The 19,565-nt window shown below is 34.1% G+C and overlaps 2 protein-coding genes and 1 long non-coding RNA gene across 3 annotated transcripts; 1 reads left to right on the top strand and 2 right to left on the bottom strand.

Moving 5' to 3' along the window:
- Positions 1 to 7,360: 7,360 nt before the first annotated feature.
- On the bottom strand, positions 7,361 to 9,013 carry LOC111636496. Its single transcript, XR_002758541.1, has 2 exons — positions 8,643 to 9,013; positions 7,361 to 7,730 (listed from the first exon to the last, which is right to left on the bottom strand). It is a non-coding gene; the product is annotated as an uncharacterized LOC111636496 (long non-coding RNA).
- An 87-nt stretch (positions 9,014 to 9,100) lies between these two features.
- Positions 9,101 to 13,986, bottom strand: LOC111636490 (protein canopy homolog 1-like). Its single transcript, XM_023381754.1, has 4 exons — positions 13,819 to 13,986; positions 13,634 to 13,732; positions 13,385 to 13,523; positions 9,101 to 9,245 (listed from the first exon to the last, which is right to left on the bottom strand). Exons 2-4 carry the CDS (start codon positions 13,725 to 13,727, stop codon positions 9,101 to 9,103), a joined length of 378 nt encoding a protein of 125 aa, XP_023237522.1. The 5' UTR covers positions 13,728 to 13,732; positions 13,819 to 13,986.
- Positions 13,987 to 14,122: 136 nt separating this feature from the next.
- Positions 14,123 to 18,957, top strand: LOC111636498 (deoxyuridine 5'-triphosphate nucleotidohydrolase-like). The gene is made up of 6 exons (XM_023381759.1): positions 14,123 to 14,466; positions 16,972 to 17,063; positions 17,152 to 17,196; positions 17,516 to 17,590; positions 17,893 to 17,963; positions 18,538 to 18,957. Exons 1-6 carry the CDS (start codon positions 14,300 to 14,302, stop codon positions 18,592 to 18,594), a joined length of 507 nt encoding a protein of 168 aa, XP_023237527.1. The 5' UTR covers positions 14,123 to 14,299; the 3' UTR covers positions 18,595 to 18,957.
- The last annotated feature ends 608 nt before the right edge of the window (positions 18,958 to 19,565 follow it).

Genomic DNA, 19,565 nt, shown 5'->3' on the forward strand with positions numbered 1-19,565 from the left:
GAAAATGATACCATTGTTCAGATGCCCGCTACATTATTATAAAGGAATGTCTTCCGAATCATAAATTTATAATAATAACTTTATTATAATTTAAATACAACATTTAACTTTGAATTAAGTAGGTTTAACTGTAATTTAAATTCGGACTTTGGCATTCGTTCTTGATAATTCTTTATTCACGTTTCTGCATACCGAAAAACTGCCGATTTGTCGAAGTTAACGCATTTCTCCGGCTTGTTGGCCACCTCCTCCTCCTCCTCCACCTCCTCCTCCTCCTCCTCCGCCTCCACTTCCTCCACGTTTCTTGCCGCGACCCGATCCTCCTCCTTTCCATTTCTTAGCGTGACGTTTGGCAATGACGTGGAAGAGAGGAGCTTCGTCATCGTCTTCCTCGTCTACTATTGAGGGAAAAAAGTTGCCGTTATTCCATACCTCGCGGCAGTATTTTGTCATTTAATCTTTACAAATAAGGAACGAGTAAACATCTCTTACCTTTGCTGGCCAGACAGACTAGAGCCAGGAGGCACCAGATTAACAGCAACAATATTCGGCTCTTCATTTTGTTCGAGGGTCGACTTTCTCCTCTCGCCTTATATAAGTGGCATTGCGCACGGCACCTCCACCCGCCGTCGAAAATTGGGTCGTAAAACTGAAAATTACGAATTTCGTTCCGTAAGAACGGCCTTTGGCACCGCCATTTTCCGAGAAATTCGTTCGCGCCTTCCGGAAGGACACCCTTTTTTTTTGGTTTTTTTACTGACGTTCCGCCCGAATTAACCTGGCTTTTTTTTATTTCCGATCGAAAATTGCGACCCGAACGATTTCGAAACGCCACAGAACGAAAGTAACCGCTTTATTTTGTAATTTCCTGGAGGAAGGAAGTAATTTCGGGGTAACATCAAAATTAACAATCGGGAGAATGTGATGCCAAAGAAATTTTATTTAATCTTATTCATTGGGTGTGAGGGACGTCATTGGAAAGAGGGATCTTCGGAGTCGCTTCTGTTCCATCCTCGTCTGGACAAATTTCTGTCGTAAGAGCGTCGAGAATCGTTGGTTCGGTTGCTACGATCGCAGGGATTTCCCGATCTATCTGCCATCCCTGAAATGGAGGAAAAAGAAAAGCGATTAATTAACCGACGGAAGTACGTCACCAAGATTTCTAATCGAGCTTACTGTCTCGCGAATTCTCATTTCCGGCAACTAGCAGGAAGAAAGCGACGGCCACTACTATCAACCGCAGCTTCATGATTGCCAGCAGTCGTTCCGTAGAAGGATTTATATATCGTCCGGTGCCATTAAGCCGTCAACGATGGTCGTTAGCCAGACAAACGAACGGATGATTAATGAGATCCTTAACAGCGTGAGCTTTCTTTTGGCGATTGTCATTTTCCGCGAAAAACTAATCGTCTTCCGTTTCGTATTTATCAGCAGTTTCCGGTCATTTTACGTCAAATTACGTTTTAAACAATGAATCTACCGAGAAGACGACTCGAACGACCTCGTTTCCTCGACAAACACGAGAGGTGAAGAGCGCGTTACGCATTCTAAAATCGTTTCTTGTGTAACAGAATTGTTACTTTTTCCCACTCTTAACTATTGGAAGGTCGATTATATCTCCTATTAGCTATTACAACCGTCGATTATTTTTTATACGCCTCCAGAGGTAATAAAGAGGCCATGAAATTGTCGTAAAAATGGAGGACTTTCTGACAAATATCCCGATCCTTTTTGAACTTATATTTAAAAAAAAAAAAATGTTGAAAATACCAACCACGGCGTGACCTTTATCCATCTCATTGTCGTCCGATTCAATAGTTGGGCCTGCTATAAGAAGCCCTCTTAGTGCCCACAGGGCGGAAAGAGTTAAAAAAAAACCATACAGGGTGGAAAGAGCAGGAAAATGCACGGGTTTCCAGAGCCGTAGGCTGACACCTTTAGCCATCCGACCCTCGTTCAAAGTACAGTACTGTACATTCAATGTCGCATTGGTGAATTCGAACCCGACCAACGGCCGGACAGATGGAGTTTTCCGGGTTTCCTTCGTGTGTCTAACACGTAAATAGATCCCCTATTTACGTGTTAGACACGTATAAGTTTCTCGTATAAAGCCCTCCCTCGGCATATCGCCCACGTGTTGCGTTGCTCCATCCCATCGAACCGAATCATTCTTCTGGATTTCTTTGGCAACCTTTTTTTTTATCGCTTAGGAACAGTCCACGTTATTAAATAATTCACCTATCATGTATAATGGTGCCATGTTGTTTACAGGATATCCTGTCATAGTGCTTCCCCCGTTTTAAAACAAAAGATGTTTCTCCCGAAGCGTTAGAAATATATAATGCCCCCAAAAATATTTAAAATAACTTTTACAGTACCAAAGTAGACTTCAGAACTGATTATTCTACGTCTAAACCAGTAAATTGTTATAAAAAGAACAAGACTTTAATAGTGATTTTAAAAATAATTAAATTAGTGAAGCGTGTCACCCGTTTCAAATCAAATTAAATGTTCTTAAATATTTAAATTTTTTGTACGCGGGTGTCGTCGACCTTACGGAATTCGACTACGTCACTTCCGAAACATTCGATTGACTGGTAAAATACGTAATTTCGATCACATAAAATACGTCTACGTATTTTATGTGATCGAAAGTTTTTTAATTTCACGCGCAGTAAATTTTTGGTTGTGCCAGGCTCTAAACGACGCGGATTGCCAGGCCCCTTTTGTATAAGTTTCATATAACTTTGCACAATAAGCTCTTTATACAAGGTTTCGGAGTGTGTAGTTCGAGATCGAGTATCGAAGGCCCTAGGCATAAGCTTGGTTATCTAGGCCTTCAACTGCCACAGTGTACACTCCGAAAGGCGTTAAATGGGTATTTTATTGTTATAACCCAGAAAAAAGTTAAACAAGGATAACTTGTTCGACTAGTGTTTAATATAAAAACGATACCGTAAAGAGTTTAATACTTATTATAAAAGGCCCGCATTCAACATAAAGGCCCGAAAATAAGGGACGAAACTAAATTTTTATTTTATTTCGAGTCACAACGCAGCAGTTGTTGCGAGACTCTCGGATAAACGCCCTATACGTGTATCGGGAAGCCTTGCGGTATCCCAAACAGTTCGTTGCCACTACCCTGGCAGGGAGAGATTAAAAAATCACTGCTAAAGCGTTAAAAAATTTACAGTAAGCTTTCAGTTAATCAATACACGAAATTATTAAATTAACTGCGATTTTACCGTGTCACGCGGTTCTACAACAATACTCAAGTCATGCCCTTTCCGAGAAAATGATACCATTGTTCAGATGCCCGCTACATTATTATAAAGGAATGTCTTCCGAATCATAAATTTATAATAACAACTTTATTATAATTTAAATATAACATTTAACTTTGAATTAAGTAGGTTTAACAGTAATTTAAATTCGGACTTTGGCATTCGTTCTTGATAATTCGAAACGGAAACGTTTTTCTTCACGTTTCTGCATACCGAAAAACTGCCGATTTGTCGAAGTTAACGCATTTCTCCGGCTTGTTGGCCACCTCCTCCTCCTCCTCCACCTCCTCCTCCTCCTCCTCCGCCTCCACTTCCTCCACGTTTCTTGCCGCGACCCGATCCTCCTCCTTTCCATTTCTTAGCGTGACGTTTGGCAATGACGTGGAAGAGAGGAGCTTCGTCATCGTCTTCCTCGTCTACTATTGAGGGAAAAAAGTTGCCGTTATTCCATACCTCGCGGCAGTATTTTGGCATTTAATCTTTACAAATAAAAAACGAGTAAACATCTCTTACCTTTGCTGGCCAGACAGACTAGAGCCAGGAGGCACCAGATTAACAGCAACAATATTCGGCTCTTCATTTTGTTCGAGGGTCGACTTTCTCCTCTCGCCTTATATAAGTGGCATTGCGCACGGCACCTCCACCCGCCGTCGAAAATTGGGTCGTAAAACTGAAAATTACGAATTTCGTTCCGTAAGAACGGCCTTTGGCACCGCCATTTTCCGAGAAATTCGTTCGCGCCTTCCGGAAGGACACCCTTTTTTTTTGGTTTTTTTACTGACGTTCCGCCCGAATTAACCTGGCTTTTTTTTATTTCCGATCGAAAATTGCGACCCGAACGATTTCGAAACGCCACAGAACGAAAGTAACCGCTTTATTTTGTAATTTCCTGGAGGAAGGAAGTAATTTCGGGGTAACATCAAAATTAACAATCGGGAGAATGTGATGCCAAAGAAATTTTATTTAATCTTATTCATTGGGTGTGAGGGACGTCATTGGAAAGAGGGATCTTCGGAGTCGCTTCTGTTCCATCCTCGTCTGGACAAATTTCTGTCGTAAGAGCGTCGAGAATCGTTGGTTCGGTTGCTACGATCGCAGGGATTTCCCGATCTATCTGCCATCCCTGAAATGGAGGAAAAAGAAAAGCGATTAATTAACCGACGGAAGTACGTCACCAAGATTTCTAATCGAGCTTACTGTCTCGCGAATTCTCATTTCCGGCAACTAGCAGGAAGAAAGCGACGGCCACTACTATCAACCGCAGCTTCATGATTGCCAGTAGTCGTTCCGTAGAAGGATTTATATATCGTCCGGTGCCATTAAGCCGTCAACGATGGTCGTTAGCCAGACAAACGAACGGATGATTAATGAGATCCTTAACAGCGTGAGCTTTCTTTTGGCGATTGTCATTTTCCGCGAAAAACTAATCGTCTTCCGTTTCGTATTTATCATCAGTTTCCGGTCATTTTACGTCAAATTACGTTTTAAACAATGAATCTACCGAGAAGACGACTCGAACGACCTCGTTTCCTCGACAAACACGAGAGGTGAAGAGCGCGTTACGCATTCTAAAATCGTTTCTTGTGTAACAGAATTGTTACTTTTTCCCACTCTTAACTATTGGAAGGTCGATTATATCTCCTATTAGCTATTACAACCGTCGATTATTTTTTATACGCCTCCAGAGGTAATAAAGAGGCCATGAAATTGTCGTAAAAATGGAGGACTTTCTGACAAATATCCCGATCCTTTTTGAACTTATATTTAAAAAAAAAAAAATGTTGAAAATACCAACCACGGCGTGACCTTTATCCATCTCATTGTCGTCCGATTCAATAGTTTCTCCCTTCTTTTCATATTTAACACCCCCAGTGAGTTCGAATCTTTAGAAAAAACACGAAGTGAAGTAACTGGAACGTGTTTTTTATTTTACGAAAATTCGAAACGAATCATGTGTAACGTTTGACTTTATTCGTAAACAAAATACTAAAATGTTACGTTTGTTTACGAATTAACTAGTATTATTCGAAACGTAACGATTGAAAAATATAACTTTTGTTTCCCGATACTTCTTAACCTTTTATACCAATGAGATCTTTTCGGGATTCAAAGGATCCGCATTTTTTATTTTGATATTAATTAATTAATCATCAGGAGGGGCTGACCCGCAACGGGGTTAAACTGAACGGGCGCACATCGAGTAAAATGAGCGTAGTTACGAGTGGATTGCTGAGTTACGATATGATACAATTGAAAAATTTTATATTGTATATGTTAGTAAACATTTAATATCGAGTACTTTAACGATGTTTATCTTGAAAAATTACCGAACGAATACGATTTTTATAAATTTTCCTCCCAGTGGGCACTAAGAGGGTCTCATTTAGCAAGCGCATTATGGGTTCGGCAAAGTCCACAATGGGCGGACGGTGGTGAGGAACAGATACTTCCGGGATTTGTCGAGCCGTTCGGATTCTATTCCGGATCTCCAGAGAGGTAGGCTGACACGTTAACCGCTCGACCATTCGGCCGTGTAAACGAATAAGCTAATGAGACATTTGACACGATTTTTTATATTGTGTAGCATACGATTTACCCTTTCTATAAATAAATGAAAAAGTGTTAAGAGAACGTAATTATGCAATAAATAACGTAAACCAGAAGTCATTTTCTTTCTATTTTTGCCGTTAATTCGATATTTAATCCTTGGTCTACTTCGCCATTTCGGTAGATTGCCGATAATGTACTGTACGTTAATGGTATCTGAAGGCCGATTCTGTGGGTGCGTTTACTTCTGAGTTAGCAGTGCTAATTCTGATAACCGGATGTGACGTCATTAGCACGTGTATTCGTGCTTGCTTGTCCAATTCGAAAGTGAACACATACGCTAACAAGAAATATGGCTGGAAACCGCCATATTTCTTGTTAGCGTATGTGTTTACTTTCGAATTGGACAAGCAAGCACGAATACACGTGCTAATGACGTCACATCCGGTTATCAGAATTAGCACTGCTAACTCAGAAGTAAACGCACCCTGTGTGTCGAATAGCTGAATAAGCTGATCAATGACGTCATTGGTCTGCTTACTCAGCTACTCGACACCTATAATCGTCCCGAGCCAATCACAATCAATTTACACGTTCTTTCACGACGTACTGTATTAGAATTTCCATAACACCGGATGAGAAATTCAGAATCTTTGACGAGTGAATTTTTAGAAAAATTATCGTTTGTCGAAATAAAAATTTTAATCAAATTTCTGCCCTCATATTTTGTTTTAATTTAAAAAATAGCCAGTGTTTAAACGGTGTATTATTGAATTTTTCTTACTTATTACAGATTTCTAATCAAATACAGTCATAAAATTATATCTATTTTCCTAAAACATGTCCTTTTTCCTCATTTTTGACTCTTTCCACCCTGTGGGTACTAAGAGGTATTTTTTTTCCTTCGTTTCGATCGTGGATCGACTAGACCCACAATGGAATTTGGTTTTGTTTGATAGACTAAGGCAAGGCAACACGAGGACGATCAGCCAAGGGGGGGGTGCCTCTAGAGATGATTGGCATCTATTTAGTTATGAAGAAACCAGAAAACTCCACGCAGCCAGCCCATTGAACGCCCCGAATTCGGGACCGAGTAACAGCATTTGGTGATATCCACTCGGCCACTGGTGGGTACATCCACCATTGTGGGTCAGCTACCGCCAGGGCCACAATGGTGGCGGGGGGGTCTTTTTATTTTTGATTTTAACTCTTTCCGCCCTGTGGGAACTAAGAACGCTTTTCAGCAAGTCCATTGTGAGTTCGACCAGGCTCATAATGGGGCAGAAAGGTAGCGAGGAACGGTAGGAGGCCTCGATATATCGGGAACAGACCTTACACGAATTCCTGGGTTTTTCGACCGGCCGAATTCGCTCCCAGGACCCCAAATTTGAATGTTTACTTGCTTATTGTTCTATTTACCTGATTATTTCGGTTTCTAGCATTAGTTTAGTTTTGGAAAACGCCGAAGTTTTTAATTGACGTCGCGGATAATTAAATACATTGAAGTACATAAAGAAAGAAAATAAACATTTAACAAATCTAAAAATTTATTGGGACCACCGATGATTAATGACGAATGATGATTTCTCGTTAAATAATTTAAGTATAAAGAGGTGCAGAGGTGACGTCCATAGATTAAGAGAAAATGCATTCATCATCCCATCTTATGCCAAAAATATTATAACGGAGTCGATTCTCGTTTTCAATTGGGGAAGACCACAGACGATAAACTTTGAATTGGGAAGTGAAAACCCGATCCTTAGATCCTTTCGTATCGTTCGAAGATCGGGATTATACGAGAATCTAGTCCTTTCAAACAAAACCGACGTATCGATTACAATTCCGTGTGATATTCTTCCTCTTCTAAATTCTCTTCTTCTTCCCCTTCCACGCAAAACTCTAGAAAATAATAAAAAAATCCAGATAAATATTTTTGTTTTACTTAGATCCAGTGTAGTTATGTTATCAAGATATTGGGAGCTAATTTTAAAAATTCTTTCTGCCTTGTGAGCCCTAAGTGGGCCTTTTTAGCAAGTCCATAATGGGTTCGGTCAGATGATGAGGACGAAGCATCTCCCGAAAAATTCCTGAGGTTTTTCGACCGTCCAGATTCGATTCCGGGTTCCTGGAATAGTAGGCTGCCACCTTAACTGCTTGACCATCTGGCCCGATTTTGGATGTTTGTGTGTGGCGAGCAGTAAGCAAACTGATGACGTAGTTTGTCTCATATAAAATGCACTATGCCATGTACATTAGTTGATTTTATTCGCATAAGGCAATGCAACACATGGGCTATCTGACAAAGCTTATATGTCTAATGGTTATTTGGTACAACTTGATGGCATTAGTACAAAGGCATTCTGTTATATTCATGGTAAATGAAACTTAGTTTTGTATAAATCTGGATAAGTTTGATATTTAAATCATTAATGAATCTAACTTATTTGAAAAACTTTGGATAAGACAGAAATTAGTGGGTTAATCCCATTTGGCCACCGGTGGGCATAGAAAAAAACCCAATACACACTAAAATGATAAAGATGAATTTTAACATAAAAAAAGTGTATTTCAGTTCTTTAATTAATGAATCATGTGGATTGTATAATCAAAGATTTAAAATAAATTTCATATTAAAAATGGTCCAAAAATCAATTAACCAATGGAAGCATTTGAATCACAAATAGCAAAACACAGCTGGTACAAACCAGTTTTCACCATTATTAAAAACATATGTTGGTTAACTGATTTTTAGGATATTCTGTATTTTAATATTATTTTTAACTATTCGAAAATAGTGTTTTTATTACTCACGAGAACTCTCTAAGCAAACTTTCTGAATGGCTTCCTCTATATCCACTTTTGGAGACTTGAATACTTTGATGATGTCATCTTCGAAATCTTCAATAATTGATTCACACTGGAAATAAATTATGTCAAAAAAGTAACAAAAAAATTAAATATCAATACAAAAATTCATAACATTTCTGTTTCCATTAGAATGATAAAATATAAATTTAAGAGCAGATTACACACGGTCTTCCAAAAAGAATGCTACCATTTTAAATTATGTTATTGCAATCATGTTAATTATTATCTAAGAAGTATGCAACATACACCAATTGGCAGAGTAACCGTTTAAGTTTTGTCTCCCATCTGCATTCAAATGTTTCATTGTCTACTACCTGTAGGAAGTGTCATAAACAAAAACAAGTACAGCAACTCTGCAACAGAAAAGGAATTTCATGTTCTACAGTTTGCCCGATAAATAATTATGATAATCTAATGATGTTACTAGAANGAATGGCCAATTTTCTAGTCTCTTTATGTCGAGCTTGAGCGTAATCATTCATTTTGTCGCAGATAGTCTCGAACATTTCTTGCAGATGAACCTCGGAACACCAATTGGAAGAGTAACTGTTTAAGTTTTGTCTCCCATCTGCATTCAAATGTTTCATTGTCTACTACCTGTAGGAAGTGTCATAAACAAAAACAAGTACAGCAACTCTGCAACAGAAAAGGCATTTCATGTTCTACAGTTTGCCCGATAAATAATTATGATAATCTAATGATGTTACTAGAATCCTATCGGTTTAAGAGGTGTAAAAAGATTATGATATCAAAATTTAAACAAAGCTGGTATGATAATAAATGTCACTATTACAAAATTAAAAAACAGAAGAATCTGCAACAATTTAGAAAAAAAAACTCAGAACAATCACTGGAAAAATATTTAGAAAACAAGAGAATTTACAGAAACTATATAAAAGCGATAAAGAAAAAATAAATATTTCTCCGAAGTAAGTGATTTGCTAATAAAATTAAAAGATACAAAATCATTCTGGAACACCATAAATGGATTTCGTAGACCTTTTTTAAAAAATAGCGAAAAATTTATGGTTCCATTTAACAGTTGATATCAATATCACAAGTGTAGTGAGGGGGCAAGGGGGTCTATCATGCCCCGGGCGCCACTCACAGAGGGGTGCCAAATGGTCTCCAAGACAAACAAGATTTGTTTCTGGAGGGGAAGGGGTGCCAGTTATGTTCGTTATGCCACTGATCAATATTTTAAGAAATTTTCAGACAATTATTTATGTAAAAACAGAATGAATATTTTTGATAATATCCTATCTATGAATAAACCATATGAAGAGATATTCAATGTAGACAATTTATATTCTAATTGTAAAAAAATTAAAAGAAAAGACAGCTCCAGGCTACGATGCCATTCCTAATTTTATAATAAGAAATTTACTGCTGAATATCATTAATTATTTAGCTAGACAATTCAATGACCTATATAATTTAGGTAAGATTCCAAATGAGTGGAATAAAGTTATTCTGTATATGCTATTCAAAAAAGGAGAGAGAAAACAGCCAAATAATTATCTACCAATAGCATTACTATCAGGTTTTCGCAAATTGTTTACTTCGGTTTTATTGACAAGGTCTAATGATTGGACTGAAAAGAATATTACAAAGAAATATGATTAAATACCAAGCAGAAGATAACCTTATAAAAATAATAGGATTATTATTTGTCCACTACAAAGTAGTGATCAAACAAGATAATGTTCAATGGCAGGCTTTTGATATCGACTGTGGCTTATTACAAGGAGATCCCTGCTCACCACATTTGTTTAATTTCTATACATTCAATTTTAATGTATAGAACTGTTTTAACAGAAAAGATGATTTAAATTTGAGAAACAAGTAATACATTCAATATCTTATGCAGATGATATAGTGATTATTGTCCCAACAGCTGCTGCCTTACGTAGAAATATACATGCTTTGAATGAGTACTGTGAAAAATTAAAATTAAAAATCAATCCTAGCAAATCGTTTGTAATGATATTTCAAAACGGATCCAGACTTCCTAAGAAACACATGTCTTTTTACCTCAATAACAAAGAATTACAAATAGTTCGAGAGATTAAGTTTTTGGGAATAATTTTAACACCTACATTGTTGTTTGAAAAACAATACAAAAAGACCACGATCAAAGCCAACACATTGATTAATAACATGGTGAAATTATTTACTAAGATTAAATTGAAGAATATTATAGTTCATTTTAAATTATTCAACTCTATAATTATGAATGCTATAGGATACGCTTCACCGATCTGGAGTGTAACAAACTATCAAAAGCTAGATATAATTCAAAATAAATTTATTCACAAAATCTTCTCGTTAGAATTCAATATTCCCAGAAGTGCACTTAGAAGGGAATTAAATAGATTTTAAACTAAGCCCATTCTTTATAAAAAGACTCATTAAATTTTTTTCTATGATAAGAGACTGTAGAAAATTATAAGCTATATTATTGGGACTATTATATCAAAAAATAAGTACTGAAGCTCAGAGAAAAAACTGGGTAGGCCAAATATAAAATATTTTTATAGTTATGGTTTTTCTATAGGGCCATTTATGGAGAAAACCAAGATGAGTGAACTACTCAGTTCCCAACTGATACAAAATGCTTTTAAAATTTCCGTCTCAAGATATCAGTGATCTTCATAACCGAAAAAATCCCGAGTGGTACAATACAATCTTAGAATACTCATATATTAATGGTTATATGCTCATGAATTTACCCTTTAACATAAAAAAAACTCTTCATTTGACTAAGATTAAACAAAGAGATAATAATAATCAATAATAATATTTATAAAGTTTCTGATTGTTGCTGCCATAGATGCAGGGATACATTTTCCAAAATTCACATGTTTTTTCTATGTAAGGAGGCCCAGGAGTTACGAGATAGATACAACCTCCGAGCATTAGATAATGTTACCAATGAAAATACTATGTATTGATATTTATTTTTCCACACAGCAAAAATTGTTACTACTGTAATTTGTATTGGAAATAATATGATATATGATAAAACCACCTNTTAATTTCTTATATAGTATATTACTACAGTACAGTTTAATCATAAAACAATATATTCTATCTAAATCTTCAGAAGCATTTATTCAAGCTTTATCAAAAAACATTTTGGAAATTAAAAGTATAAAAATGTGATTTACCAAAGATACGTTTTCTTTTTGATTACACATCTTTCATAAAATATTGTCATCTTTTTTTTTTAGCATTATCACCAACAAACTGAATTCTACTGTAGATTTTTTATTAGAAAATTTATCAAGACAAGACTGAAGTGTAAAAACAATTATATTTTCTGGCTATCAATTTGCATATAAAATGTATATTTATATTTAATAAACATCTTGTCTACCAGACCTAGCCAGCTTATAGAGGAGTGTGATTTACTTTTATGAATCAAAAGCACCAATGATCAGCCATATTCTTATTCATTTGTGAAAGTTTACTAATCCAATCTTATTATACTGTGTGAGCTATTATGTATGTTTGATTTTATTGAAGTTTAAATAAATGAAACATTCTCCTTGTGGTGTGTTAACGGAACAAGGATGACTCTGATCCCCGTAAGGGGAAATCATGACCATTAAATGAAAAAAAAATCTATTCTTATAAAACTATGCTGTAGAATATAGTTATATTTATTATTGCAAAGTAATGCTGTCCCAGGTTACTTTTTCTTTGTATAAGCATTATAAATTAAACAGCATCATTTATCTCTCATAAGAAAATAAGTATTTTATTTTCATTCGTCACAGAAATTATAAATTTTTCTCCTCTTTGGTCACAAAACTGAAATTGTTTGGCAACAAAGTAATTTCTAAAATAACAACCTAACCTAACAATGACCATTGATAAAAAGCATGTTCCACTTCATTATGTTCCTTGTTCAGTATTTGCACATACTCTTTTCATTGTGCTGCAATAACAAAAAAAACCATATTTTTTCCTCAAAGTACTGTACACTGCTATCATTCTAACTATCTGTAGCAATAGTTAGAATGATGTCTTGGCACAAATGCAGTTCTGAATGAGGTGGTTGAGACCTTATCAGAGCTGTAGACTTTGCCTACAGGAGGAAAAAGTCAAAGGAACTAATGGTCTACAAGTGATCTTTCGTGAGATATAACCCTTCAAAATTGGCCTATCCAGAACTTTAAAAAACAAACTGAAATTACATAGATACAAATGAATTTTACATTTCTTATGAAATTTAATTATTATATTAATAAATGTAATCTATATAATGTATAGATAATAAATCTAAAAGAATTCACAGAAATTCTCATTAGGATAATCTCCTTGTAAAAGTTTTCTGCTTTAATTCTAGCAAATGACTTTATTCAGGATATCTTCACTTTCAATTTTACTCATTTCTGAGGGTCTTCGATACTGCCCAATAGGCAGATTTCAGAGGGATATATCCTGCAAAGGGTCACATATAGACAATTGATTCTCCAATTATTTTAATCCTACAATGCTGCTATATACCAACCGTCAGAACTGTATTTGTATCAGTTTCTTTACAAAAATATGAAATTAATATTTCCATGGAGATTACATATTTTCTGCACGTAAATGGACTATATTGCAATTAAAGCTTTTTAAAATATAAATTATATTTTACTTCTACATCCCTTTGACTTTACTCGATTTATGTAATTTTTGTCAAATTAGAACCTACCGTACTCTGCTTTTGCGAGCCGTCGGGTTCGATCCTAAAGCTTCCCACCTGTATAGTTTTATGGGGATTTTCATTTTGAATCTCTTTGGCTATATCTTTTATAACTTGCTGACAGACTAATAAAGAAAAGAATGTATATATATATAAAGTTAGAGCAGGAAAAAACAAATGATTATATACATTTTATGTGATCAAATACAAAAAGGAAAATAATTAGAGTTTATACCTAAGCATTTTTTTTCTTTCGAAGCTAAAACTAAGTCAAATGTAATTAAAAACAACAGGAGGAACGTGATGCAACTACTTCCTAATTTCTCCATTGTAACTGCAATATACATATAATTTGTATATAATAGCATTTAGATTTGATAAATGTGGAAATTTTTATACGAAAAGCAAACAAATACTCACAAATGGATCGAGATAAATCGTTAATTTTTCTCTCACCTGAGCAAATGATTTTCAAAACTGTCACATCAACATACACACGTGCTTTTTCTCCATTGGTCGAACACGTATGACGTCACACTTCTTTCGTCGATTTCAAATGCCACGTATAGCTATCACAGAAGCTTGTGTTCGCTAGTTGCGTAAGACTGATTTTTAGAATTTCGAAAAGTTTATATTTTATTAAATTTCATACATCATCTCAAAATAATTTATTAAAATATAAAATATTAAGATGTAATTTTATCTAACATCCGAGAATTATAGACGGCGCTGTCTGGTTAAGTTACTATTTAGGGAAAAAAATCTGTTAAGATTAAATTTTATGCCGTATATTTCCCACAGAAAATGTTATTTTTTTGTAAAATCGATGTAGTTAGTCATTAATATTAACTAATAATTTGAGATTGATTTGGAAAAAAAAAGTTTAAATTTTATTCCGGAGATGGCAACATTGTTCCGTAAACAAATTTTGCGGGAAATTCGTGCATTGTCTGCTCGATCCGATCGAAGTGGAAAGATGTGTACCGTTCTTAAATTCGTTAAACTTACCAAAAATGCTTACGCTCCAACCAAAGGATCAAAATTAGCTGCCGGATACGATTTATATAGGTATATAATTTGAATTATTTTAAGAGTATTTAAGAAGTAGTTCTAATTCCTGAATGGCATTGAGAACTGTGAGCGTAAATTTCTAATTTGTTCGAGTTCTTCGATATAAATTTTTCCTCGTTAAAGTTAAAAGTACATTCAATGACTTCTGTTTTCTATACTCAATGCATTTAGGAATTGCTGAGTAGAATATAAATGTATCCTTTGTGTGTGGTTTGAATGGCAGTGTATTCAGTATCTGTTGTTAATCAGAGCTTTCGATTGTTCGCTTTTTAGGCGGACAATTAGCTTTTTGAGGATGTTATATGCGTGTTTGCTTTTTCGCTCGATGCTTCCAATTATCAATCTTTAAAAACGTCAAACAACTTATTCTGGATTCTAATAAATGTGAGCGAATGCACAAAAGAGGAATCGATGAGAGAGTATTAATTTTTAGAATTTCGCCCATTCTTGGACAGATAAGGAAGGAAAAGAAAAGCATTGTTTCTGGTATATAACGGATGATTTGTTTCCAAATGTTTTTATGAGTGTGGATTTGTCGACAAAAGGGGGGAAAATCATTTAATCCCATGTTGGGGATGACAAAGGGTTGTTTTTTATTTTTTCGTGTGTGGGTGTGGGTGGTGGTGATGTAGACTATGATTATTTGGCACCTTTACAAAAAACTGTTTATTAAAAACAAAGGGTTTTTGTTTTTTTACATGGGTGGAAGTCTACTTTGTTATTTTAAGAGGTGAGATTCGTCGTGTGTGGGTTTTGGCCAGTCGTCGTCGTGCCGATCAAAGGGTTCGTGAGTAGTGGCGGGTGGAGTCCTGCTGGGTAGTTTGGCACTAGCTGCCGATAAAGCATGATAAAAAAGGGAGTTCCATCTTTCGGGTTGATGCCGTATGGAATTGACACTCTTACGGACTGTTCGTTGACACTTACAGAAAGGAGCTCTTTGCAGAGAGAGAGACCACTGAGTTTTTGAACATCAGGGTTTAAATAAAGTTTTGCCATTCATTGCCTGATCCGATTGGTTGCTCTCTCTTGTCGTCGCTTTTTAAGTGGTCGCTTGCTTGTTACTAACGTGGCAAGAACCTAACCTGGACTGCGAGAGAGGTCAATATTCTTTTCTTTCTTTCTTACAAAAAAAATATAATTTTAATGCAAATTTTAGTGAAGGTTCAGACTTGTCCAGAACCTCACACAAGCTTGAAACCTGCAAAATTTTCACTATGAATTATACAAAATGATAGTTGCTTGCCATTAACTTTCTTATATGGAAATCATATTTTCTGCAACATTTTTTCTTTTACTTTTAATTGTTGGATAATTTTTTCATATATTAGAATGAAATTGTATGTGTTTACAGTATACTGTGTTTATGTTAATAAACACTGTATATCATAAACATATACAAATCCACTATTCCTGTTGTTTTTGTTGATTAAAACTTTCTGTTCAACCCAAAATAACCTTTACTTATTAACCATGACATCGTGTTTGTTCATTGTGATTGACAATCATTCGAGTGTTGTCTCTATTTTTAAAGTTCTTCTAAGCAGAATAATAATGTTTACAAAAAAATGTAGGTGCAACCAAATAAGAATAATCTGTAATCACACTTGTGGTTTCAACCTTATATTTGGGAATTGCTATTCTACTCTACTGTGTTAGTATAACCAAGTCCAAAATAACCAATAGTTAAAACAAGTATAAAATGTATATAATTAGTATATTTATTATTTCTATTCTATATTGATATATAAATAAAGGAGTCAGAGTGGATGCATTTGTGAACTGACTCCACAGCCCTGGTACAGGGTATCTGAAAAGTTACTGTGCAATGAGAAATTTATGACATTAAAGTTATACATATGGCATTGCATACAAGACCTGTAAGTCATATGTCTCATTCTTCCACTTTGTGGTAGATGGCATTACAACTTGCTCACAGATCTTCCAGTTTTTGGAAGAGTTCTTTGCCAATTGTGTAATCTGTCAATGAATCTGACTCATTAAGTCTCCAGACTTCACTCCCCCTGGATTTTGGGGGCTCTGGGGAACATTTCCATCATTTGTCATAGGAGAAACTGCACTATTGTATGTGAAACTTCACTTCTATTAAAACTTAAACCTTTTCCATTGCACAGTAACTTTTTGGATACCCTGTATTATTCAATATTGTCATCATCATCTAGGGCAATGTGAATATAGTACCATAAGAATGGGAAAAAGTGTTATAAATCTTAAAACTGCATGTTTTCATTACTTGTTATTTTAAGATTGATAATTATGTTCTTTATATACATTTATCATTTTCAAGATAGAAAAGTTAGTTTGTGGTTACTGTAAGATAGAATTAGTTTATATAAAATAAAGAAATATTTAATTTGTGGAAAATTCTGATATTTTAACTGACCTTATTGAAATGGAATTAGAAGTTAGTTGTTAACCTTTTTTAAAAAATTGCAATTTTGAATAAGTTACTTTAAAATATTTAATAATGATCTATAATTTTAGTGCTTACGAATACATAATACCATCCATGGGAAAAGAATTAGTAAAAACAGACATTCAAGTGGCTATACCCGAAGGATGTTACGGTAGAGTTGGTTAGTAAAATCTTTATGCATTGTCTTACAAAAAAATTAAAATAAATTTTGTTTAAAATTCATATTTTTGATTATTTTTAAATTTCAGCTCCTAGATCTGGTTTAGCCAGCAAACATTTTATTGACGTTGGAGGTAATTTTACTTGCATAGTAATTATTGTTTTAAAGCAACTAGTATATTTACATTCAGCTAATATATAAATTATATCTGTAATAAATGAAATTGTTATAAAAGTAATTTTATTATTAAAAGTAATAATTACAAAAAAATTTATTGAATTTTTAGTAATTATTATAGATAGAATTATTTATATTTACTTTTAGTTTTTCTGTTTGTAATTAAAAGTAATTGAGTGTTTCTTGGAATTGGAAATTGATATTTTTTTAACATAAATTTCATTAAATAAAGCATTATAATAATTGGATCTAAGAGTAAAAATTATTTGTTGCAGCTGGAGTGATTGACCAAGATTACAGAGGAAATCTTGGAGTTATTCTTTTTAATTTTGGACCTACAGAATTTAAAGGTACATTTTGCATATTCTGTAAATAGTTGTATCCAGCAAGATATTTGCTGGATTGTTGCTAAATTACAAATAGAGAAATTGATTAATACAGAATTTCTTCATATACATTTTTTGTGTAAATACTACTTGCATATATCATATTCTGTGACTTATAAATGACTTGTATAATAAAACAAATCCTTTGTCTGTATGTGTGGAGACTTTTGAATTAGTCAGTAGTCAGATGCAATGTTTTATTCTAAATGAATTAAATTTCTATTTTTATAATAAATTAACTTAATTATTTTTTAAAATATTTTTAGTATGCAAAGGTGATCGAATTGCACAGCTGATTTGTGAACGTATATGTTATGCAGATATTGAAGAAGTTGAGGTAAAATAATAGTAATTTTAAAATATAAAATATCTAAATCATAATATAATAATTAATATAATGCTGAAATGAATACAATTGTATTAAAAAATTTTTCATTTACTTTATTCCAGTTGCATGCCAAAATATGTTGTTTGTGAACGATATTCATTAATGACTAATCACACCAAATTTTATTTAGTGTCATTATTGTGTTGAAATTGGTTTTTTTATTATCACACTTTTTTCTTTCTTGGCACTTCAAGGATCATGTCTGCACTACAAAAGTGTCGGACACTAGAGTCCTGCATACAAGAATTGCATGTGCCATTAACAGCATGCATCCTTAACATACTTGCCACATGTGGAAATGTACTGATTAAATATAAGTAACTTTTTCAGATGCATTTTCTATTGCCACTATACTTACATTTCTTCCCAAAATTAATCCACAAAAATAGGGATATTTGAGAGAACACCTTGTATATAGGTGTATTGCCACAAAAATAGGGAACACCTTGTATATTTAAATATATTTTAAAGCAATAATTTGAAGTAATTTACAATAAAATTAACATTCTTATTTTTGTTTTAGGATTTAGGTACTACAGAAAGAGGACAGAATGGATTTGGCTCTACTGGAAAGAATTGAATTAGCATTCAAATTCTTATTATTTTAATGTTATTGAGTTCTGTGTTCATCCATTTACTGTACATATTTTAGGCCATCTTTTAAGTTATGCAGATAAAATTAATATAATAATAAATTTAAAGACAGTGATTGTTTTTGAAGCTACATATTTTGAAATTTTATGCCCATTATTTTATTGTTTGATAATTTAAGGAGAGAATTTTATAAATGTCTAATTCCTACAAATGATAGTAAATGTGAATAAAAGTAATTTTGTTTAATCTGTTTCTGCAAATCATTTCTTCTCTCGTGTTTTAAAGTGTTGCCACATTGTTTTCTCAGGCCAAGACTGATTAAAATATATAAATAAAAGATAAAATAAGTAGACAAATTGTTATGAGTATTGTGTTGATGTTCATTCAGTTTTATTTATTTCACTATTATACAGTGGTACCTCAGGATACGAAATTAATTCGTTCCGAAACTGAGATCGTATCATGAAAATGTCGTAAGGTGGATCATCTTTTCCCATACGATTACATGTAAAACCAAATAATTCGTTCCAACGCGAAAAACATACTCAAATTAAAGCCAAGTAATACATTTAAAAAAATAACTGTAGTAAGAAAAACAAATGAAAAATGCGAACTAATGTAACGTCGTATGGTGAGTTTTTGTTCGTATCGTGGAGCAAAAATATGTTCGAATTTCATGTCGTATCCTGAAAATTTCGTATGCTGGGGCGTTCGTAACCTGAGGTACCACTGTATCTGCTTATTCCATAAATTGAATATTTTGTATAATAAACTTGTTTCATATTTCTCATTTTCAGATAATGTTATGCATGTTTTCCCAATTCGGTATGCTAACAATTAATATAAAGCGTGTATGATTCTGTGAGTGAAACCAAGACTTTTGTACATCCAGCAATTTATTAAATAAATATTTTCAGTCATCATAGTAACTCTGGGTCACAAATCAAAGACAGCTAA

The sequence above is a fragment of the Centruroides sculpturatus genome, unplaced genomic scaffold (genome assembly GCF_000671375.1).
Source record: "Centruroides sculpturatus isolate CEXI.00-Female unplaced genomic scaffold, Cexi_2.0 scaffold1108, whole genome shotgun sequence".
Classification (NCBI taxonomy): domain Eukaryota; kingdom Metazoa; phylum Arthropoda; class Arachnida; order Scorpiones; family Buthidae; genus Centruroides; species Centruroides sculpturatus.